The sequence below is a fragment of the Cuculus canorus genome, chromosome 4 (assembly GCF_017976375.1).
Source record: "Cuculus canorus isolate bCucCan1 chromosome 4, bCucCan1.pri, whole genome shotgun sequence".
Taxonomy (NCBI): domain Eukaryota; kingdom Metazoa; phylum Chordata; class Aves; order Cuculiformes; family Cuculidae; genus Cuculus; species Cuculus canorus.
The window spans coordinates 35108649-35132002 of NC_071404.1; the positions used below are offsets into that span (position 1 = coordinate 35108649).

Consider the following 23354-nt stretch of genomic DNA (forward strand, 5'->3'; position numbering starts at 1 on the left):
ATGTTCTTGCATTAAGTTTCTGGGACTTGGCCTTGCTTACAGAAGTATTCCTAACTACTTTAGAGAATCTAATGAACTTGACGATATTGCATTGGTCTGAGTATAAGACTGCAGAGAATCAAATTTGACACATTGTATTTATCTTCAGAATTTCTTCAAAGTATATGCTTTTTGGGGCAAAAACTGAGTAACAATGGCACAGGATGGAACAAAAGTGTTAAAGGTAAATGTCAAGGATGGAGAACATGAAAATGCACTACAGTGAGGCTTCTGTGACTTCTTGAACTTCTTCAGTAGTGTGCTGGTGTAGCAAGACCTTCTGCATGAAAAGGGAAGCCTGTCCTGTGTATAATAATCAGAGTTGTGATGGGATATAGGGATTCTGGTCCTGGCTATCTTGGACAAGCCTGCCCTTTAAGTGACGTGAATGAGGTCATTGCCAAGTGCTACTATTGGTTTCTTCCTCTTGCTCCCTCTGCTGCTTTTGGTTTTGATCTAGACAGGTGTCACACTGCATGTGAAATGGAGTGAAACTCTGAGTAAATATTGAAACTGAAGGTGGAATATTAGCACTTAAAACTGTATTCTGATAAAATGTCAATATAACAATATTCTTTTTAGAAGATGCTGGGGGTTTTGCTAAACTCACATTTAAACAGAAAAAGAAAAAAATATTGATTTCATTTTAAAAAAACTTACTTTTCAACACAGTTCCTTCATAAAATCTTTTGGTCTCATGTCCTAGTTCTATGAAGGTTATGGACAGACTGAATGCACAGCTGGATGCACATTGTCACTACCTGGTGACTGGACAGCAGGTATGGTGCTTAATGGTCTGCCTGTCAAATTTCAAGATGCTATAGAGGCCCATGATAACATTTAGTCTTCAGTATACCTGTTGCGAAGCATACTATTGGTTTTCTTCAAATGAAGTACAAAAATTTTGAAGGGATCCTTTTGAAGTTTCTACCTCTAAATAGCTAGGAATGTTCAGTAAGCCAAGCTTTAGGCTTTGTGCTTTTAAGTTGAAGTGGATTTAGGAGAAAGGGTGTCATAGTATCAACCCTTGTATTTCTTACAGAATTGGAATATGTTGTGTATAAACAGTGCTGGAAATGTAAGTGGCATTTTTTGGTGTTGGAACAGCTTGCATTTCTGTCAGCTGTTAAATCTCTAGCTCCCTAACTGAAATAAGACTGATAATTGAAACTACAATTTTTTTGCTACTTAAATATGTCCATAGAGTGAGGATACCGATAAGAAAAAGCAAACCTGAGTACACAGTTTACCTTGTAGTTTTCTAGGGATATCTGAGAATTTAATGTTTCAATCACAGCAAATTTAAGCTGTTATTGTACTCATATTGGTGTAGTGCATTACTGGAATTGAGTTTACCATATCTTTTGCTTTTGCACATAGCTTATTGTCTTAAGAACCTGACTGAAAAGCAGTGCAGGCTATTGAAGTGCTACTCTCTTTAACAGGTCATGTTGGAGCACCCATGCCATGCAGCTTCATCAAGCTTGTTGATGTACAAGAAATGAATTACTTAGCTGCCAAAGGAGAGGGTGAGGTAAGCAATTTCATAAGGTCAATATGACCCTCTTATGAAATCTTGGACAATGTTTTTTGTTCCTGAAATAGCATCTAACTGTCTAAGTTTAATAAAAGTGCTGAATGTGGCCTACCTTAAATGAAAGATGTCTGCCTTGCCTGCATGCAGTGATGATTAATCAGCTAATGATTAAGAGAAGCAAAACAGAAAATAGTGTATTGGAGAGGAGAAAAAGCAGTTTACTGTGGGGTAACAGATTACTTTGTATTTATGGTTGCATGACCAACATGCTGCCTTCCAGCTGTGGGACAGCTGCGAAGCTGGCTATCTTGTACTGCGTTTATCCTTCAGTAAAATACTGGCAGAGGGTTTCCCTGAACTCCCACTGCCAAGTGCTGGAGAACAGCTGATGCATGTAGCCTCTTAGCCAGTTTGTGATGTGCAAGATTAGGTAATTTCAAGTGGCTGAAACAGTGTTAAGAGAAATGGAGAAAAGATGCTATGATGGCTGTTAATGATTTGTGACAAATGTCAGCAAGTTCTTTTGAACTTTATTCTGCAGCACAACTCAAACATGTTTTACAAACTGCAGTTAGAGGACTTGGCTTGTATGTTGTGCTATATACTCTTTTTAATATTTTTTTCAAGCAAAATGCATACAGGTTGAACTTTTGTGTATATAATTTGAACAGATGTCTGTGTAGTAATTTACTTTCCCCAAGCCCTGAAAGCAAATTAGCTGTGGCATCTTTCATATGCTTTTGAGAGGCCTTGGGGGTAGCTGTAGGGTAAGAAATGGATAAATAAAAATTAGTTTAAGCCAGTAACTAATTTTTGACTGCAAGCAATATAATCTTTCCTTGGGTTGTAATTTGTATGAGACTAGAGACAAATCACTGGGCTTTAATTCCCAGAAATACTTAAAAGTTTAGTTGGGCTTGGTGGTGGAAAACTGTTTGCAAATAGAGAGTAATGTTAGGATTCTTTCCAGTCTTGCACGTGACCTCATGTTTACTCTTCATCAGTTTTTGCTTTATTTTAAATATGCTTTTAAAGCTGCCAGAAGAACTACGTATAAATGGTCATAATGAAAAACAGCGAAGTAGCTTTTCAACTTCTAAAAGCTTGCTTGTACTTACTCCTAATGCAGCAAGCTTTCACAGTTACTTTAGTCTCGAATATGGTAGCTCCTTAATATATCAAGTACTATCTTAATCTTTCAGTCCTGACTTCCTCAGTGTGAACTATTCTGAATTTAACAAATAAGTGCTGAAACTTATTTCATGGAACTGAAGCCCATAGCTATAGAATTGGCTCTCATCCTCTGCCTAAAATAGATCTTCCTCTTGATTGGCTGTCTGCTCTTCAGCTGGATTAAACGCTCCTAGTCTTCCTTTCTGAGAGTGAACTTTCAGTATTGTCTGTTCTGTCAGCCTTGCTTCTAACTTTTGCCAGTTATCCATGTTCAAGAACAAATTTGTCAATAGAATTATATATGCCTATATGCAGATGAAGTCTTTAGTGCCAGTTAGCAAGATACAGAAAATCATTTTATCTGTCTCTACTGGGAAAAGCTGTTGCTTGCTACTATTCTGTGATTGTAGGAGCCATGAAAAATAAAGCCTTTCATCAGTCAGCCTCTGGCTTGGAATTATAGTTCTCCTCTAATCATATCTTCCAGATGAGCAGAAATTACTTTGTTCTTGAAACATGACCTGGGTTTTCCTGTCTCTAAAAGGTCATCACAACAGTCACTAGTACTCTGATCCTGTGACTCCTGTGACAGGAGTACAGTGACTCCTGTTCACTGTATTGTAGCTCACCAGCATGCCTATATCATATGCTGAGACAAGCATAGAAAATACTTGATGAGTTCTTCAGGTCTCTGAACATCAGTAAATACATCAGTAATTTCTTCTAGTCTAAGAATTTATAATAGTGCCTGAAGATTCTTTAGCCAGTTCCTTGCCCATTTTATAATTGTACTAATCTGAGATTGATGGGCTAGTATTTTATCAGCCCTGTTAATATTTATTATCAATTTGGCCTTGACTTAAAATTGGATTTTCTATTCCATCCTTCTAGATTTGTTCTAGAATCCTGATATTATTGACCAGACCCTGCTTACTGTCTTCCTTTATCCACACGTGCCAAGCCACACTCAAGCTGGTGTGATGCTTTGAATCCTTTGTTGCTTTTGAGGACTTGTGTAGAGCTTTCCAGGCTTTTGCACTCCTGATTCCCCAACAGTTGTGTGCAGCGGGCATCAATCTTTTGCTTCAGTCTTGTTTATCCTGCCTATCTCTGTCCTCATTTCTAAGGAGGTATTTTATTGTCCTGCTGATCCATAAATCACAAGAATCCTGTCCTGTGTCCTCCCCTATGGGTGTTACATCAAGAATGAAATACTTTAATCTGGGATCATCTCTAGATACTCCAGGCTTTACTCCATGTTCTTGACATGTTGCTTTACTTCTATGTTGGTTTACTGACAGATACTCTACTAATTGTTTTAATTTAGCTTGTGAGGTCTGACCTGACTCTCCAGAAACTTCTTCACCTATACACCTTTAATCTTTTTGGTCCTTTTCTTATAACTTGTAAGCATGCTTTTTTGATCCTAATGCCTATGCATCCACTTACATTCAGAGGAGTTGTTCTTAGTTTTCTACTTGATAGGCAGATCCAGGCAACCTCCTATTTAAAGAAATAGATTTCCTTTATAAAGAAGTTTTGCGTGCCTGTAACTTTTACTACAGCAAACAAAAGCACTAAGGTATTAACTGGTTTACTTCTGGAAAACAAATGTATCATTTGCTTGACAGTTTTTTCATCAGTATTTTTAGCACAATGCTCCTGCTGCTTACCAAAGCTGAAACAAATACATTGTCAGGCTGAGGGGTAACATCTCTGGATACAGCAGAGCTTCTTCAGATGAATAAAAATAAATTTTCTCTAATAAATTCAGATTATTCAAATAGCAGGTATGAACGCTGTGTTAGACTAGAAGAGAACAGAGGTTTCCAAGTGCTTCTTATTCTACTTTATACCAATGGAAAATGTTAAGTCTCCAAAAACCACGAGTAGAAACTTCTGTCTTAATGCATAAACTCATCTTTCTAGTGGAGTTATTCAGAACCATTGGAGCAGGCTTTCATTGCAAATATGTTAACACTATGCTGCTATGAAGGGAAGCTAACAAATGGCTTTTTTCAGGTATGTGTGAAAGGGCCAAATGTATTCCGTGGCTATTTGAAAGATCCTGAAAAAACAGCAGAAGCTCTGGACAAAGATGGCTGGCTTCATACAGGAGATATTGGGAAATGGCTACCAGTAAGTTAACTTATATACCTGAAATGTACTTCTGTAGTTATTAGCAGTAATTTAACAAATAAAATAGAAAATATTTAATATTGAACACCAATTAAGTGAAAGACAATTTTAGGAGGATAGACCTAGATAGACCTGCATGTCTGGGGCTAAGAAAAGTATTAGCAATGCCAGTCCTGAGGCTTTCACTAGTTTAGGTTGGATGGATGCAGAGACTTTTTCTAACATTAGTTAGACAGGACTCTGGCTCTAGCACTATTTTTCTGTATTTGTGTGGCAAGCTTAAGCTGTGTAAATTGTTTTTTCACTTGAAGTGCCTCTGAGTGGAAGTTATTTCTGTCAACAGAACGGTACATTGAAGATCATTGACCGGAAAAAACACATATTTAAACTAGCCCAGGGAGAGTACATAGCACCAGAGAAAATAGAAAATGTGTATCTGAGATGTGAAGCACTTGCTCAGGTGTTTGTCCATGGAGAGAGCTTGCAGGTAAGCATTCTTCAGGTAATTCTAAAAAGAATCCACAAAGACTGCAGAAGAATCTTCCTTTCCTTCTTTCCCCGACTCCAAACTTTAAGACAGAAATCTTAAATCTTTCAAGATCACTATTTTGGTTCTGAATGCACTTCCAACTCCAGCAGTTACATAAGATGTTTAGATTTAGTTTCAGACCAAGTGGTGGACCTGGATTAATTTAATAAAGTATTGATGACTGCATAGAAGTTGCTAACAGTGTGCAGGGAAAATAAATAATACCCCCAAAAGATGACTAGGTTTTTGCAAGTGTAAATTAAAATATGGGTCTTGACAAGAGTAATTAAGTGCAAGCTTCTGAACTGCCCTACTGTGTTTGAACAGCAGAAGGCTGCTGACTTTACAGCAGGATCAGAAATGCTGTCTGAAACCCAACACTGACTTTTAAGAGATGTGTAGGAACTACAGAAAAAATGTTGACATTAATTTCTTTTCAGGCCTTCTTAATAGCTGTTGTGATACCTGATCCTGAGACATTGCGTGGCTGGGCCAAGAAAAAGGGATTTGAAGGCTCATATGAAGAGCTATGCAAAAACAAGGTGAGTCCTATCTAACTGAAGTGCTAGCTGTTCTGTATCAGCTTTTTCAAGCTATGCAATCTATTCCTGTATCCACAGGACCTCAAAAAACACATTCTGGAAGACATGATAAGGGTCGGGAAAGAATCTGGTTTGAAGTCATTTGAACAGGTAAGATGCTTGTAAGAACAGAACACCTAATTCTTTAAACTTCTCAACTGTAATATAATCTGACACTCCAGAACTTGCTTTTAATTTGCATCTGGAAAACTTTTGAAGTGATGGGTTTTATGGTGTCTGAGCAGTTTAATAGCCTTGTCTAATTCAAGGAATGCAGCTTGTCTAGTAACTGTTTACTTTCCAGGTCAAAGACATTTTTGTGCACACTGAAATGTTTTCTATTGAAAATGGCCTCCTGACACCAACACTGAAGGCGAAGAGACCAGAACTGCGAAAATATTTCCAGTCACAGATAGATGAACTCTATGCTAATGCCAAAATGTAACGGAGTGGAATGAGGAAAGTGGCACACGTCCGTCTGCTGTTGGCCTTCATATCTGTAATTTTACTACAGCAAACATAGGGAAGGAAACTGTGCAATCATTAACTTGTACAAAAAATGGGTACTTGCCATAGGAACACTGAAGAAATGGAACACTGCCTTACTGTCAAGTCGTGTTGCATACTGTTTTTATGGTGACCTACAATTTCCAAAAAGAGCCTTAACTATAAATGGTAACTATATGTAAGTTATTTAAGACTTCCTTGGCCAAAAACGGGACTCTCCTTCACCAAGGAGCTAAGGTTTTCTCATTGCCAGCATGTTTGCTGTCTGCAGTATATTTTGCAGTTGTCAATTCCACAAAGGATTTGGCAGATTTGAAATTGCCTCCGAGTACCTTGCACCCTCAGAAGGATCTATTAAAGAAAAACCACCACCAAAAAAATCCCACCTTACTGTTGTATAGCTAGTACCACATCTTGTATTAGTCCTAATATTAACTGGGACGAGGCATCTGAGGTTTTTTCCTCCCTTCTGTATTTGCAGCCAGTTCTGAGGTGTACTTTTGTAAGGTGGAAGTCACCAACTCCCCACAAAGGAGACTGGTGAATAAAAGTTCCTCAGTAAGTCTGCATTTGGTGGTTCTGCACTGGAAGTGTGGATGCAGTTAATTCAGCAAGTGTAGCTTTTGCTACCCTAACACCAATCCAGAGTAATGCCAGCTCTGTAAATGAACAGATCCTAACTCTGGCAAGAACACTAGACCTATAAACAAACAAAACTGTTCAGGAGGCTGGGCTATGCTAACAGTCAGGTAAACCTTGCACCTGTACTAGCCATTTGTTTCCCTGTAATGAATGTGTATTTAAAATGCATTTTTTTTAAAATGTGCCAGGTCCTCTATAAATGGAAGAGCTTCTGACATAACCTCTGTTTTCTGTGCTTTATGTATGAGCCACCGAGTATTCTTCACTGAATAGCAAAATAGGTCAGGTAGAATGTTTTTTGCCTGATGCTTTGCAGCAATTGGAAGTATTTATGTATGCCAACAAAACTGTTGGCACAGGATAGGTATTTGTTCAGGGATGAAAACGTAATTCCCAGATAAATTACAAAATAACTAGTTACCTTTTGTTTGATAAATCAGCAGAAATAAGCCTTACTACAGCATAAGTCTTTTGCTATCCTTAAGAGTTGGTTTTGCATTAGCATTCATTGCTGTTTTTTGAAAACATGGATATATGTAAAATACAAGCACAAGAAGGTTTGCACTATGATTTGTGTGTGATTGTAATGCACTACTCTGTAGCATACATGTGTGCAATTAAGGTACACAAATATAAGTCAACTGTTTAGAGCAGTAGTTTGTTACATCGGAATTCAAATGTTTGCTTAGTGTTGGCTCTTTCTATGTTTTATAAAACCAAAACAATTTTCAAAACCAATGAAGGAAACCAAAATAAATATTTCTGCATTTCAACTCAGTGAAGTGTTTGTTCATCAAGGGAAGATGCTGCTGCCTAACAAGTTAAGGTATAACTTGGTAACTCTGACAAGCTGTAGAACTCCACAGCTAAATACTAAACGGAGGATAAACACTGGTTGTTGACACTTTACTTTTGGAAGGTAACTTTCTGCTTTGGTATGATGTTTACATGCAAGTTTTTGACCAATATCTGTAAGAAAGGGATGCTGTTGTATGTAACTTGCCCCATCAGTATTATTTCTCTTTACCTTTGTCTTCAGTATGGTTTCTGATGACTAGGTAGCATTCTCATCCTAAATAACTGGGTGAAATCTGGAGCTTTCTCAAACTCTTACGCTGCTTTTGGGTAGTGATTGTCCTTCCTCTGTCACCATTCCTCCTCTTCTCCGCCTTATACCATGCACCCACCTTTTAGCAGGAGTGTGGGATGAAAGATTTCTTGGGCAGATTTATCAGACCACGGTAGATGAAGCATCACCACCCAGATAATGTTTAGTGTTTTAATGTTACTGTGAAATAAGCATGCTTCCCTTCCTAGCCATGATAGACTTGCTCCTTTTGAGGAATCTTGTATAGTTCCTTCATGCATACCTAAACTCAACTATTTGATATCACTCAATATCATATTCAAACATGTCTGGTGTTTAGAAAGACAATGACTTTCTACCACATGTCTCCTAAAAGAGATGGTTGGATACAAGATTTGTTCTTAACTTATCACTATAGAAACAAAACTGTGCAGTGTAGTGTGTTCTACTGCTTGTTACCTTTGGCTCATGGACTGCTCTGGAGGGCTGAGTGCTATAGTCAGTAAATTGTTAAGTATAAAGAGACCATTCCACCTGTTCATCCCAAAGTGATTGTTCACTGTGGCTTGGCTCATTCAGTTGGAAAAAGATGGGTGGTGGCAGCAGATCTTTGGAGTAACACCTTCACCTGTGGGTGAAGAGGTATGGCACAAGAAGAGCCCCTTCAACTAGTAAGGTGAGTTAATAACCTGACATCTAAGGTTACAGTTACAGAAATGATCATGTTTAAGAAAATGGGGGGGGGGGTGGGTCTGAGGCTTTTTTTCATATGAACTATGCTACAACAGCCACAAACAGGTCGCCCAGAGAAGTTGTGGATGCCCTTATCCATGTAAGTGTTCAAAGGACAGATTGGATGATGCTTTGAGCAACCTGATCCAGTGGGAGGTGTCCCTGACCATGTTGGGAGTTTGGGGGACTGGAACTGGATGATCTTTAAGGTCCCTTCCAACTCAAACCATTCTATGGTTCTGATTCTTCTGGAACACTGAATCCAGAGCATACCACTGATCAGCACACGATTTGAATATACTTGGATACTGGGGAAAATCCCTCTTTATATTATGTTGTATGTCAGCAATGCATGTGGTTTGAACTCTGCTTCAGGGAGCTGGATGTAGTGCTTGTGATGTAAGATTAAAAAATACAATGGGAGGGGGACCTCATTGCAGTCTACAGCTTCCTTGCTGGATGAGGAGGAGCAGGTGCTGAGCTCTCTGGTGACCTATGACAGGACCCAAAGGAATGACAGGAAGATGTGCTAGGGGAAGGGTTAGGTTGGATATGAGAAGGCTCTTCACTCGGAGGGTGGTGGAGCACTGGAGCAGGCCCCCCAGGGAAGCAGTCACAGCACTGAGCCTGGCACTATTCAAGAAGCATTTGGACAATGCCCTCAGACACGTGGTGTAAATTTTGGGGCTGTCCTATGCAGGGATAGGAGTTGGACTTGATGATCCTTGTGGGTCCCTTCCATCTCAGCACAGTCTATTATATTTAGAACGAGGAAACAAGATTTATTCCCCCCCCCATTTGTCTTTTGAAAAAGGGTAGGCATGATACCAAAAACGTTGGCAAATGCAACTGTAAGACTCATTTTGGAGTTTAAAAAAGCCAGCATCCTTTATCAGGCCTGGGCAACAGAAGGAAGCGATTGCCATCCCTTGTGTGCAATGAGACAAGAGCTGGGGACAGAATTTATTTCCCACTTAAATGCATATGGATAAATTTTCCCAGGAATCTTATGCATTCTATTACTTTCTAAGGGCTAATTTCAATGTGAGAAACACTTATTCACTGTTAAAATATTGAAATGGGCAAAGGCTTTGAGGCAAAGGCAATATTATTTTGATTTTACAATTCAGTGCTGAGTCGGATGCCCTTCTAAAGAAAATGCATCCCATCTTACAAAAGCAGCAGGGTTGTATATATACTAGTTTTAGACAAAGAGCTGTGTAAGTCCTTAAAGAATGGTTTGGGTTGGTTTCTTTTTTTTCAGGTTATCCAACTGTGTCTCAAGACTTCCTTCAGGTTCTCTGCTGACTCAAGACAACTCCACCTCACAAGTCAATTCAGCACATCACCAAATTCTCATAGCCCTAAGACAGGTTCTCTCTTCACCTACAGCTACATCTTACAAGACAATTTAGCACATCAGTAAGTTCTTGCAACTCTAAGAGTGTGTTTATTCTTTCAGGTTATTCATGTCTAGAGATCATCTGCATCTTACCTCTTGATACAAGACAGATTTATATGATAAGATAAATCCCTGGAGGCATTTATCTTGTTGAGTTGAGGTACTCAAGGACATGGTTTAGTGGACTCGATGATCTAAGAGGTCTTTTCCAATCTAGTGATTCTATGATACATGCAAAACTTATCAATTAACTCTCACATTAGTTTTATGAACCTTCACAACACTCAGCTCTCTTGCTGATTTGGAGCTGACTCCAGCTCTGCCTGACCTTGCCTTTGGGACGGAGATAGGGGACTGGACACCAGGAAGTAGTCTTTCCCAGAAAGGATCATGGGGCACTGGCAGAGGCTGCCCGGGGAGGGGGTGGAGTCACCATCCCTGCAGGCATTTAAAGACGAGTAGATGAGGTGCTCGAGGACGTGGTTTTGTGGCAGAAAGGAATGGTTGGATTCGATGCTTCAAGAAGTTTTTCCCAACCACGTGATTCTAAGACTCCAGGCGGGCGCTGGCAGCAGCAGCGCCGTCTGTTCAGCACAGACCACGCTGCGCACAAGGCGTTGTCATCCCCAAAGAAGGAAGTGTCTGGAAAACACTGAAACAAAACACGCTGTAAAGGGACACCCAGACTAACTTTCCAAGAACATGATTGCTTACACCAAACTTTCCCTCAGCTCCCGCCCCGCCCCGTCACCCGCCCCCACGTGACGCTGTGGGTGGGGCCGCCGCCATTTCCGCTACCGGTGCCGCGATTTGAAGCGCGGCGGGAAGGCGGCGGCTGCCCCGCCCCGGGCTCCCGGCGGCTCCTGGGCTGTGCGGGGCTGGTGAGGTCAGTGCCGCTGCTTTTAACGGGAGGTTAGAGTCACAGAATGGGCTGGGTTGGAAGGGACCTTAAAGATCGGCCCGTTCCAACCACCCTGCCACGGGCAGGGACATCCTACCAGACCAGGCTGCCCAAGGCCCCGTCCAACCTGGCCTTGAACACCTCCAGGGATGGGGCAGCCACAGCTTCTCTGGGCAACCAGTGCCACTGCCTCACCACTCTCACAGCAAAAAGTTTTGTCTTCATGTCTCATCTAAATCTCCTTTCATCCATTTGCCTATGCCGTGGGCAGACCAGAGCCATCCTTTTAAGCTGTCTCCACAGGGCAAGCACGCTTTGTGTCCATCTCTTACAGAATGTCATATCTCAAAGACATAATGGGTAGCTGCGACTGCAAATGTTAATAAACTGACTGTAATTTGTAGATGATATGCTAAAGCTTAGGTATACTGGGAAACAAGATCTGTTCATGATGCGTGTGTTTAATGCTGTCTGTGTGCTTCTTTGAAATACAGTTTGATTTTAGGAACAGATGCTTGCTGTGGTCACATACTAATCCTTCAAAATATGATCTCCTGTTTATCACTGGGCTTTCCTAGTTACATACATACATCAAATAATGCCACATTATACAGAATCTATGCTGCCTAACATTAGTGGCTACCTCAGAGCAAGCATCAGACAGAGCCAGTTTGCAACAAGTGATGGTATGCTTTCAATGCTTACAGAAACCGATTACAATAACTTTCTCTAGCAGTCTCTGACATCTCAGATGGCAAGTCACAAGAACTGGTTTGGCAGAAATGACTCACGTTACATTTTTCAGAAGACCAGTGAAAGATGATTGATTTGCATGCATAAATCAGATTAATTTTATGAGAATACGGTTCATTTACGCCTGATTTTGTAACTGACATGTTTAAATCATCTTATGTGAACCACTCTGTCTGCAGTCTGTGTCATGAGCAGTCATCTATTCACACTGTTAGCAAATGAGTTAAATCTTGAGTTGTACATTGAATTAACAGAGACTTCCCGTCCTCTTCCAGGTGCTGAGGCAAAGAAAGCAGGTTTGCATCCAGGAGGGTTGTTCAGTAGCTCCATCCCCAACTACATGTCCGGCAGCCTCAGTAGCTCCATCCCCCCAGCTGCACATCCAGCACCACAGAGCAACCATCCTGCAGAATGTCCTCCAAGAAGAAGAAGGTAAAGGGAAATCATTCCGGTAATGAACTGAAGGTAAGTTTTACTAGGGTTAGCAGAATTAAGCCAGCAAGCGTTCTGCTGTCTCACTGTACCCTTGTGGTACTGGTGCTGGAGGTGGGTGCACAGGCATTACTGAGGGGCTGTGCTGGGAACTGGTCTGTGCAATCTCCAGCCAGTACAAGTCTGGGGTGTGGAGGGGCTGCTCCTTCTTTTCCTTTAGGAGTACCCCATCAGGCAGAATGGGCTCTTGACTTTCAAACAGGCAAAAGTTTGAAAACACTCCCATAGAATTCAAGAAAACAGCTTAAAGAGGACATAGTTTCTGTGTCTCTGTTCAGTGCCATAGCAAAATTTGTGAAGGGCTGCCAAAGCCTAGTAAAGCTATAAGCTCAGGACATTGGTATTTTCCTCTTGCAATTCCCTTTCCATGCAAACACACAAGTGAGTGAGGAAATTTGCTCCCACATTTAGCATGCAAATGACACATTTACAAGCATTTAATAAACTAGTGCTATGCTCCCTTACCCTTCTGTTTTACAGAAGCATGTGTAATACTCGATGTATAAATTCCACCTTTTGTAAGATGTTATGCATAGCTTTTCATTTCATTAACATGAGAATCATTAAACTGGACAAGGATGGGCACTCATGTAATACAGAGATGAAAGAAGAAAGATTTTATTGCTTGAAAAGAAAAAGGCCAGAGAGCGTAGAAACCAGGTTGTCATAAGATTTCTAAGCTTGCACATTTAGTTTAATAAAATAAGACAAACCTGATGTTACAGTGTAGTATCAAATAGCAGAACATACTGGTTTTATACCATCGCAACACATGTTTCAAATACTTTATATTATAGCTCAGTAGTTGTCATTGTCTAAATTAAATGTATTTCTAGTCAAATGTTCTTGAAATCCATTGTCACATATAATCTGTTTTACACTCAAAAAGCTGGATGAACTAGCTATTAATTTTGTACCCATCCAGGAACGCAAAGCCAACTCCCATCCTCGCTGGAAATTGCTTCCAGTTGAGGAACCAGATGTCTCAAGGATATCGAAGGTTGCGGAAACAAATCAACTTGAGGAGCTTGATTCTTTTGGTTGGTATTAACTTCAATGTCATTTAGTGTATGATATTCATGAACAAATCATCTAGGCAAAATATTTCAGTGCTTACTTAGGAAAAGGTATCGTTTCTTTGCCAGAGAAAATTACGGGCAGGAGAGACAGAAGTAACAAGAATAGCATTGTAATATGTGCAAGTAAAAGTTGATAGAAAAATACTGGCTAGTTAAGTTTTATAGTCTGAATGGTAGAATTTCATGCAATGTAATTTCATGCAGTTGTGTAAGAATTTACATTTAAAAGGAAAGTTCAATATCTTAAGTGACTCATTAAATTAGAAATATTATGAAGTTAGGTTTTTTGCTGTTGTAAGAATATGCATGGCAGCAAACTTAGGCGTTCACAGAGATATTGTTCTACTTACAAAAAGTAATATCATAAAAACATACTATTTTTGGAGAAGCATTAAAATCGCTTTGATGCTCTGTATGGGACTTGTGCAATGGGTCTTCAGTGTACTGGAAGAGAATAATTTTAGATATAATAGGTGACCCCGTGTGAAGTTCTGTTATTAAATATATATATGTCAGTGTCCGTAAGAAAAAAACCTCTTTCAATCAGAAATTAAAGAGAAAATGCAAAGAGCTGTTTCTCAGCTGAAATATTTATTATTCTAAGAAAATCATGGAAATATACACATAACTACTAGAAACAGCATTGAAAGTGAGCTATAAAGAACAGTATAGCAAAAGGGTTGTCATAAGCGAAAGTCTGCAAAATTAGAAGCTCTTTTCCTCACTTCTGTGATATATGTTAAAAACTATAAAAAGGATGACCACTAACACTCATATAAGCTAACACTAAATTTTTGTGGCAAGGTGCCTGAAGAAAGAAATATACGCTATGAAAGGCAAGCTAAAACCTTAAGATTCCCAGGGCTTTAATCTATTCTGGTACCTACCTTCAGAAATTCTGTATTTATAAACTTTCTGTAGCATCCGTAACTGTCTTACAGCATCCAATAAAGCAGCCAGAAATCCATATTAAAATAAATGTAAAATTTAAAAAGTAGTTGTTTTAAGTGTATAGAAGATTGATGTGTGCTACATCAAAATGTTTTGTTTGCTGTATGGCATAGGTACACGCTGAACTTTGATGTGCCTTTGGTTTCAGGTTGTAAAGAAATAGCAGGTGGATAAGTATAGAAACTACGAAGCTTTTCGCTATATGTATTTTTCCTAATCTTCAAATAATACTTTCAATAAGACTTCCTTCATATTAGTGATCAAACCACCAAAACTCTTAACTAAATGCTGAATGGCAAGCAGGGCTAGTGTGTCCATGCTCTTTGCCTGCACAGATGGGAACAATCTTCATACAGCGTATTTTCTGTTCTTCATAGATCACCCTTTGCACAGCACTGCTGTGGATGCTTATGGAGAGGAACAGTCACAAAATGGATCACTTGGCCATGTTTCACCTCCACAAATGAAAACTACAAAAAGAAGGTCTGGTGAAAAAAATAATTGCCAGCATGTAACTTAATCTTTATATTTTTAGATTAAACAGGAAAAATGTTCTTTGTCAGGTTTCCCTAGTCGCTTATGAAACAGATGCTTTAACTTAAAATTACCCAGATGAGAAACCAAACGACTAAGAGTGGGGAACGTAGAAAAGAAATGAGAGAATAAGTTAGTGTCTGCCTTCTGTAAGCAGCACATTGAGTTAAGTATTTAAGTTTTTATTTATATTAAAAGATTTTAAGATATCTCTGCGAGTTATTAATTTAGTCCTCTAAATGCTGATTTCTTTGAAGTTAAGTAGAAAAATTGCAAATGGGCAAAAGCCAGTTAAACTGGCTTTAAAGAAAATTAATTTAAAAAAATCTTTTAATACATGTTAGTATGTTTCTCATTTGTTAAATAAAGTTTTACTTTAATCTGAAGTAGTTCTTACATGAATGAAATAGCAAGACAATAATAGTGCTTATATGAGAGTATACTTTTTTGATTTCTAACCGTGCTGCCCATCAAGAAAGCCTTCTCCATTCCTGCTAAAATATCGTCAATAATAATTTTTCTGTTTTGAAGTTTCTCCTCAAAACAGCATGGCTACCCCAGTGGTCAATTAGTAATGGATTTCTCAATTGTTGAGAGGGTGGTTGTTGAGGAATAAAGATTCTGTTCCCCTTATGTGGCATTTGCAACTTAGGTAGTTGGTTTAGGAGACACAAACTGAATGATATAGCAGTACAAAATGTTCCCCAAACCTAAGATTTCATTGTGTATATGGCTGAAGGTTATTCTTCCTCACTGTGGAGTGGGTTTACATGTGGGTATTTTTCTTTTCCTAGTGAAAAAGCACATTGCTCAAAAAGATCTGGTGGTGATGCTCAGAAATTCAGCACAGCTGGTCCTGAAGACGAGTGCCTTGAGGAGAATGTGGTACAGAAAAAGTTGTATATCAGTCAATTTAGTTTTAACTACATGCTGTGCCTGCATGAGAGAGGAGCAGAGAGCAAGACCTTTCGTGTGTTTCTTAGTACTTCCCTAGTACTTAATTGTGTCCCAAATAATTAATCCTCAAAGTGTTCCTGTGAGGTGGCCAAGTGAAATGCTTAAAGCTACAGTCATCATGTCAGTGGGGAATAGAATATCCCAGGTGTGCCTGTGTCCTGTAGCCCATTCTCTTGCTCATCTGTGAATATGTTGTTGTTCCAAATATCTTCTTCATATCAGGAATGTATGTTCTTAAAGAATGGTATACTAAGTGGAATACAGTTCATTGGTGGTTGTTCAGTATTGAAGTAAGAACATACTTATGAGGCAATTAAATTTTTCATTGATAAAATTAATTTTGAATGTATATTGGAATTGGACAAAAAATGAGTGTTTTTCCACATTTGGACCACAATTAGTGTAAAACGCTTGGCCCACTTAGCTTCCAGGTGTACAGAGGAAGAGTTAACCATCTGCAGACTTGAGAAAGTGGGCCTATGATAAAAGCAGCTATGCAGAGGTTTGCATAAAAGGGTTTTAGGTATTTAAATTTATCAGAATTGGTGAAAATTGTGCTGTAAAATTCAGTACAGAGTGCTAGTCTTTCGTCAGTAAACCACACATATGTAGCTTTGTTGTGGAATTACTGTGGGTGTCACAAAGTTTTCAAAGTAGAGAAAGAATAGGGACAAAATGTTGTTGAAAAGGAAGATCAAGGCGTGCTGCTGGTCAGAGAACCATTAATATTGAGTGATGATTATGCTGAACTGAGTTGCTGTATGCTGCTTAAGACATTCCTCCTGCTGCACAGCCAGTGGCTGACACATCAGTCTGTCAGCACAGTCAGGCACCTGCTGTCCCTCAGCAGTGTGATTGCTGTGCTGTGATTCTGGCAAAATAGACCACAGTAAATGTTACTGATGTTTCATTTGTGAAAAGATGGAACGCTTCTGTGTGTTCTGCTTAACTGTTGTTTCTCAGAAGTTTGAATAAGCAAACCTAAGGGGTTTTGAACTTAATCTCCTTTTTATATCACAGGAGGCTCTGAATACCACTCGACTCCAGGCCAAAAAGAAGAAGCGACCTTTAGAGAACACCACGTCAGATCCTTCTGGTAAAGCAGACATTTGAAAACTCCCATATAGCTTTTCCTCATTTAAGATGATTGTTTTTTTCATAACTTGGTGGTTTTCGCTTCTGGTACATAGCAACATACTACTTCTAGAAATGGGATGGTTTTGTTCACATTTTGGTCTGGATGCTCCTCAGCAATGGTTAAATTGTGGTGCTAGTGTGCCACACAGCTCTGACTTGCATGGTTTGCATGGACTTGTCTGTTATTCCCCTGAAGGAGTGAAGGATAGGTGTGCATTATCCCTAGCATGCAGCCTGATTACCCTTGGAAAAAAGCTTGGCTATGAGGCTGTGAGACACTTCAGCTCATCCCTCGGTCTGGAAGCCTGGAGCACCAGCTGTGCAGCAGAGACTTAGCAGCAAAAGCACAGCGGTTCATACAAAGACCTTTGGGACTTCGGGAGCTTCAAGACAGTGGCATTTTTCGATAAACTGTGTCTCAGGTGTCATCTTGCTTCCTTTGAATGATACCCCACTACATTCAAATACTAGATTTACACGCAGGAGTGCGAGAAGAGCTATGGTTTAACCTCTTGTGGAATTAGTTAATAATACTATTGCAAAATTTGAAGAAACATATTTGTATATAGCTTGTTTTTTTCAAAGCATATACAGTATTAACACAAAATGTATACAAATATGATATAACAACTCATGATTCTTTGAGTAATGCGGGTTGCCCAGACTCAGGCTAATAGTTTTTACAGCATGAACAGTTGTATCTGCAGTGCGCTCTATAACTCATCATTTATTGTAATAACAATTTCCTAGATTGTTTGAAATTATGAAAGAAATAGATTGTATATGATTTATCACCCAAATTCTGAAGTGTTACTGGATAAGTCTGTCGTAGTTGCTCAGCCAGATGGAATGATTGATATTTTCCTCAAGTTTCATATTAAAATAGTGATAACTTTTAGTTGGTCATTTTAATGGTGGGCACAATATCTTTGCTATTATGTTAGAACATGTACCTAAATTGTACAATGCTTATCTTTTTTCTGTTCTTTCAGTGAATAGGCTGTATTCTGTACAGCTTTGGTGTTCTGAAGAGCTGAAGAGATCTCCCAGAGATATTACAGAACTGGATGTTGTTCTGGATGAATTTGAGAAGATAGCAGCGGATTACAGGTAAATATTCTGCTTTCCTATGGCTAAATACTCAAAGTTTTAAAAATAAATTACCTGTGTGCTTGCTAATGGGTTGTCCTTTAGGGACTGCAGTATTGCACGGTTACATTATTTTAATGATTAATAGGTTTCTGTGATACAAATATCTTTGGTATGTGATCTTGAAGTGGTCTCCAGCAATCTGATATTCTTCCAAACATAAGAACAACACATCTCAGCTGATGTTTTTCAATGTGGCAATTAAACTATTACTATTACCTGAAAGATCCACAGTTGCCTGTGCTTAACATTGGGCTTTACTCATTACTCGAATGATTTTGGATTAAATTCCTTCCTTATTAAACCAAATGGGTTGTGTTTTGCCTCTCTGACTTCTGCAGACAAAGGATAGACTCAAATGTTTGCAGAAAAGCTATCGATGGCTTCTGTTCTGCTTTCAAGGACCAAATCACCACTCTTGTAAGTACACCACAAATAAAACTAATTTTGTGGTACTGATTGTAGAGCTGTATATTACATTGTAGTCAAAATGCCTGTGGTTTTATATTGCCCTTTACAGGTTTATTTTATGCTTTAAATTTTCTAACCTCTTGTCAGGATAAACAATATGAAAACAGTATGTTGTGTGCAGCCTTTGTGCTGGTTTTCATGACAATTTTCTTTAGACACAACACTGCTGTCATGCAAGTACATTGCAGAACTGACAGCTTTTTTAGAATAGGGAAACATTAATATTTGTCATATTGAAAGCATTGTGTAGTAGAGCTGGAGAACTGCATTATTTGAATGGGCAAATAATTATGTCAAATACTGTTTTAAAATCTCACAGACTTTTAAAAGGTATGATTTAATCTTTATCCTGCCTCTCAGTGACTCTGGTATAAAGGCCTAAGGCCTCTAACATAGGTCAGAGAAAATCATCCTTTTTAATTAACAGTTTGAACGTAACTGTAAAAAGCTTATTAGCTTGGAAGACTTAAGATTTCTTCTTACTAATTAGAACCGGTAAAATAAACTGAGAACTTTTTAGGATTGTGGTAAGTACAATGGATAAGTACTAGAACTATAGTTCTAAGTGATTTATTAGAATTGAGCAGATTTTTAAATGGCTAGAGTTATACATTTTTTATAAAGTTACAGAAAAATTAATCTAGGTACTATACTGATTGGTACAAGGAGTATTACTTGCACTAATGAGTGCAAGATGACTAACAGTCTTTGTCTGGCATGAGGAGAGAGGAAAGAATTGATACACAACTTGTATATATACAAGATAAACTTGTAATCTTCCTTTGAACCAGTGTTGGTTTACATATAAATAGGTTCTTATGTTATTCCAAAGCAATTCTGGCAACTGTGTTTTCAGGACAATAACGATGAAATCAAGCTCCATAGTGATTCTGTAATTCTTTTCCTCTGTAGATAGTGGAAGCCCAGGAATTAAAGAATATGAAGAAAAAAAATGCTAAGGTAAATACATATCTGAACGACGTGCTGTCACTAGACTGTACAGCAGGCAGAAGTCGGCACTGAAACTTCAAAGAGTTGCCTAAAAGAAGTAGAATAATCCCCACAAAAAGAAGTGTACTGTGCAAGTAGAGGACAGGGAACCACCAGGGGCTGAGTTTTTTTAAAAGATCAAGGAGATAGGATGGATTGCAGACTCTACACATACCCTGCTATGCTGCTGTAAACAGAAGGAACTCGTGTTACAATGTGGGGGTGTCTGTGTGCGTGAATTACTCTTTTTTTTTTTTTTTCCTTTATGAGCACTGATGGAGCCTCTACAAAGCCATTTAATCTGTAAAAAAAATAAATGAATATAAAATCTAGAAGAGAGCAGCAAAGGTAGCGACCTGTAAGGACAGAATTGCATTGTTTGGTTTAAAGGAGAGAAGTCTAAGGGAGCTGCATTCCCTAAATATATGCAAGATTTTTGTTTGGAGAAAGGTAGTTCCTCTGTTCATTCAGCAACTGAAAATGCAACAGGGGAACGTTGACAGGAAGAGGAAGCAGTGTCAGAGCAGAAAAATATTGCACTGGTTTCATCAGGAGAGAGGTGAATGCCCTGCAGTAGAGGTACTTAAGAGAGGGATAGGCACTGTCTGTCAGAGGCTTTCTGCCCAGATTAACCTCTTCTGCAAACTTTTCAATGACAAAACAGCTTTTAACAAGTCAATAGAAAGCTTATTCTCGGAGGTAGCAATTAATTTGAGGTGATACAGTAAGCTATTCTGCATGTAAAATGAAAATTTTAATACGCATCTAGTATCTACAACCAGTCAGTTATCTGTTTTGCCTCTTCAGTGTTTATTTAAAAGCAGTTTTGTGGTTGCTAAGTTTAAATTTATAATTAGTTGGGGTTTTTTTAAATTGGATATTGGATAAAACAAATCTCAATTGTGCTTAGTTTTGCCAATCGTACTGAAAGTATAGTCATATTACTCTGCATTTTTCAAACAGAAACAAGCCTGCAAGATCATGTTTGAGTTTAAAATTTCAGACTCCTTTTGTATGCTTGTAAATCCAGGGTTCCTTAAGAGAAATTTTGGATGGAGGTGAGAGTTTAAATCTTCGATATTCTTTAAAATGTCTAAAATATGAATTTCAAATACAGCGGTTTTTAAGGTCTGATATCTTGGAGTCTCACACACACAGAACCAGAAGCATAAAACCTCAAAGAAAAACAGTCAATGGCATTAACTTCATTTGCCTTTGAAGTTACAGAAAACATCTCAAAGACTTGCCTCACTATTTTTTTCAGGTAATGACAGACATCAGAAAGAAAAGGCAGCAACTGTTGCAACTCAGAGAAAAGCTAATGGGGTATGTTTTTAATGAGGCACAATAGGAGCTGAAGAACTTAAGGAGTGTAGTACTTTCTAACTATGAAGTGAGAGTAATCTTTTTTGTTCTTTCATTTTATTTTGATGGAACTCTACTTCTTTTGCTTTCTGGTTTTACAAATGCTATGGATAACCTCTCCTTTCCTTATTTCAGTTGCCTAGGTAGTCATTCTTGCAAGTTCTCTTAGCTGACCGGTAACTGGGATGGAGTTTCAGACCACGTGTTGATAAAAAAAAAACACTGTTGTTACAATTGGAATCGCAAAAGTGTTGAATCATACTTTTCCAAAGGCAATGCAGAGCATTTTTTGGTTTTGAGGCCGGAGAATGTATTTCACCTCCGCAATTTGGCAGGGATGCCTCTGGATACGTGGTTTGCTTCCATTTCATGTGGCCACACAGTTCTGCTTCTCTAACTTAGCATTAATCTTAAGTATCATTTAGATACACAGCACAGAAATTATGTTCTTTGGAAGAACCATTAGACTTCCCAAATCCAGTTGGTTACTAGTGACAAGCTTTATACTGAAGCGATGTGTACCGTTCATGCTAACTCTGTAGGGAACTATGGACTTGGAGCTACAAAGGCAGACTAAAAAGCCCCTTCTCTGCTGGCCATGACAGTCGTGTTTTCTTTGCAGTACTACAAACTTCACTCAAAGAAATCATTCAAAACATCCATTAATATGGAGTTCTTGAGTAGTGTCAGACTCAAGAAGTAAGTTGTGGAAAAGTTCGGGGTTTTTTGGGGGACGCTTAGGACCCATGCTCCTGTTTAAATAATAATGTGCTAACTGTTCTAATTAAGCAGTGTGTTATACTAACGTATGCTTTGTATTTGTCGCTGACTTTTCCCATAAGTTCTCTTCAGAGGAAATATGTTCATAGTTACTCCTGAAATAAATATTCAAATATAGTCATCAAAGCCTTTTTCAGAGCTGAACCACAACTGATAAAACTGCAAAGAGAATATGCTGAGGTACAAGAAAGGAAATCTTCCTTGAAGCAAGTGACTGAATTACTTACCAATTTAAAGGAGCTACAGCAAGACTGTTTGGATTACAAAGAAGAAAACCCAACAGAAAAAGTGGTAGTAAGTCCATATTTTGCATTTTTCTGAACTGTTCTGCATCAGCTTCCCCCCACACTCTTTTTTTCCCTGGAGGGATGGCCATTTCTGTTGATATTTAACTTACGTTAAATAGCAATATTTTGTTAACTGTCTTTATGGAATCAACTTGACAATCATTGGTGTAACTGTACTGCAGTATCTTTTTTCTTTGCCTCATGTTAGAAAATAAAGTATTTCTGTTACCTTTCTGCCTATGTCCAGGCATTCAAAGGACATCAAAACATAATGGTTGTTCTCAGGCCTAACCTTTTTGTAGAAACCGAAGAACGATTAGTAGTGTTATTATTATTGTTAAAAGTTAGGGAAGGCTCTGCTGGTACTTGACATGTCTGTTCTGTAAGGCAGTTAATGGAAAAAAAAAAAAAAGAACACCACTTGTATTTTGTGACCAGATTAATTTCTCATGTACTCTTAGAACTCCCTCCATTCTTACCACGGCTCATGACCTGGTGTCGTGTTTTATGTTGACAATGCAACGTGCCTGCCACGTGTAAGGGATCTCCTGCCATTTCAGAGGCCTCCTGAATGTTGGCTGTTCTTCACTTTCAAAAATTATGTTGCACCATTTCAGACAGAGGAAAAAAGAAATACAGATAGAAGTGATTTGTCCATCAGTTACAGATGTTGCCTTGTCCTTTTGTTTCTTTAACAACAGTACGGAGTTTCCAGCCTACCTGCTCTTCTGGTGGAGTCGCGGAGAATCCTAGGAGCAGAAAGACACTTTCAGAATATTAATAAGAAATTGGAAGCGGCTCTGGCTGTACAAAGAGGGAAGTTATCAAAGAAACATTAAGTGTTTTTTAACAGACTTTTTGACATTCGTTACAACAATTATTAGAATGGGCAGTGCTTAAAAGCTTAAGCGCTGTTTCTTTAGGTTGCTTCAGTGTTTAAGTCATTGACTTCTTTAATCAGATTGTATCTTTCTATTGTCAAAAAGTCTGTGTGAGAACTTACGCAGAATGTCAGTGAAATTCATGAAACAGCAATTCCAGTTAAAGTGGTGAGACTTTCCTGTGCTCTGTTAACAATGTTGGGCTATTAAAGTAATGTGATTTTGAAAGCATAATATACTCTTAAAAGAGGAGACCAAG

At 38.6% G+C, this 23354-nt stretch overlaps 2 protein-coding genes across 5 annotated transcripts in view; both read left to right on the top strand.

Moving 5' to 3' along the window:
• ACSL1 (acyl-CoA synthetase long chain family member 1) overlaps positions 1-7920 on the top strand; it is a 37632-nt gene extending 29712 nt beyond the window's left edge. For all 3 annotated transcript variants that reach the window (XM_054064874.1, XM_054064875.1, XM_054064873.1), the window contains exons 15-21: positions 746-818; positions 1485-1573; positions 4772-4888; positions 5232-5375; positions 5858-5959; positions 6038-6109; positions 6303-7920. In XM_054064874.1, the coding sequence (XP_053920849.1) occupies positions 746-818; positions 1485-1573; positions 4772-4888; positions 5232-5375; positions 5858-5959; positions 6038-6109; positions 6303-6443 (738 nt within the window). In that variant the 3' untranslated portion in view covers positions 6444-7920. The remainder of the gene's footprint in view (positions 1-745; positions 819-1484; positions 1574-4771; positions 4889-5231; positions 5376-5857; positions 5960-6037; positions 6110-6302) is intronic.
• A 2380-nt stretch (positions 7921-10300) lies between these two features.
• Positions 10301-23227, top strand: CENPU (centromere protein U). 2 transcript variants are annotated; one of them, XM_054065423.1, is made up of 12 exons: positions 10301-10388; positions 12298-12487; positions 13440-13554; positions 14922-15027; positions 15873-15963; positions 17056-17131; positions 18165-18282; positions 18663-18741; positions 19705-19752; positions 21047-21108; positions 22065-22221; positions 22916-23227. In XM_054065423.1, exons 2-12 carry the CDS (start codon positions 12434-12436, stop codon positions 23051-23053), a joined length of 1044 nt encoding a protein of 347 aa, XP_053921398.1. In that variant the 5' UTR covers positions 10301-10388; positions 12298-12433; the 3' UTR covers positions 23054-23227. The 2 variants fall into 2 exon arrangements, with proteins under 2 accessions (XP_053921398.1, XP_053921397.1); XM_054065422.1 differs by lacking the exon at positions 10301-10388 and adding an exon at positions 11162-11254.
• The last annotated feature ends 127 nt before the right edge of the window (positions 23228-23354 follow it).

Coding starts and splice junctions, on each gene's coding strand:
- CENPU (XM_054065423.1), top strand. CDS start 12,434: ATGTCCTCCAAGAAGAAGAAGGTAAAGGGAAATCATTCCGGTAATGAA. Junction 13,555..14,921: donor TGAGGAGCTTGATTCTTTTG/GTTGGTATTAAC, acceptor TGTTCTTCATAG/ATCACCCTTTGCACAGCACT. Junction 15,964..17,055: donor AGTGCCTTGAGGAGAATGTG/GTACAGAAAAAG, acceptor TTTATATCACAG/GAGGCTCTGAATACCACTCG.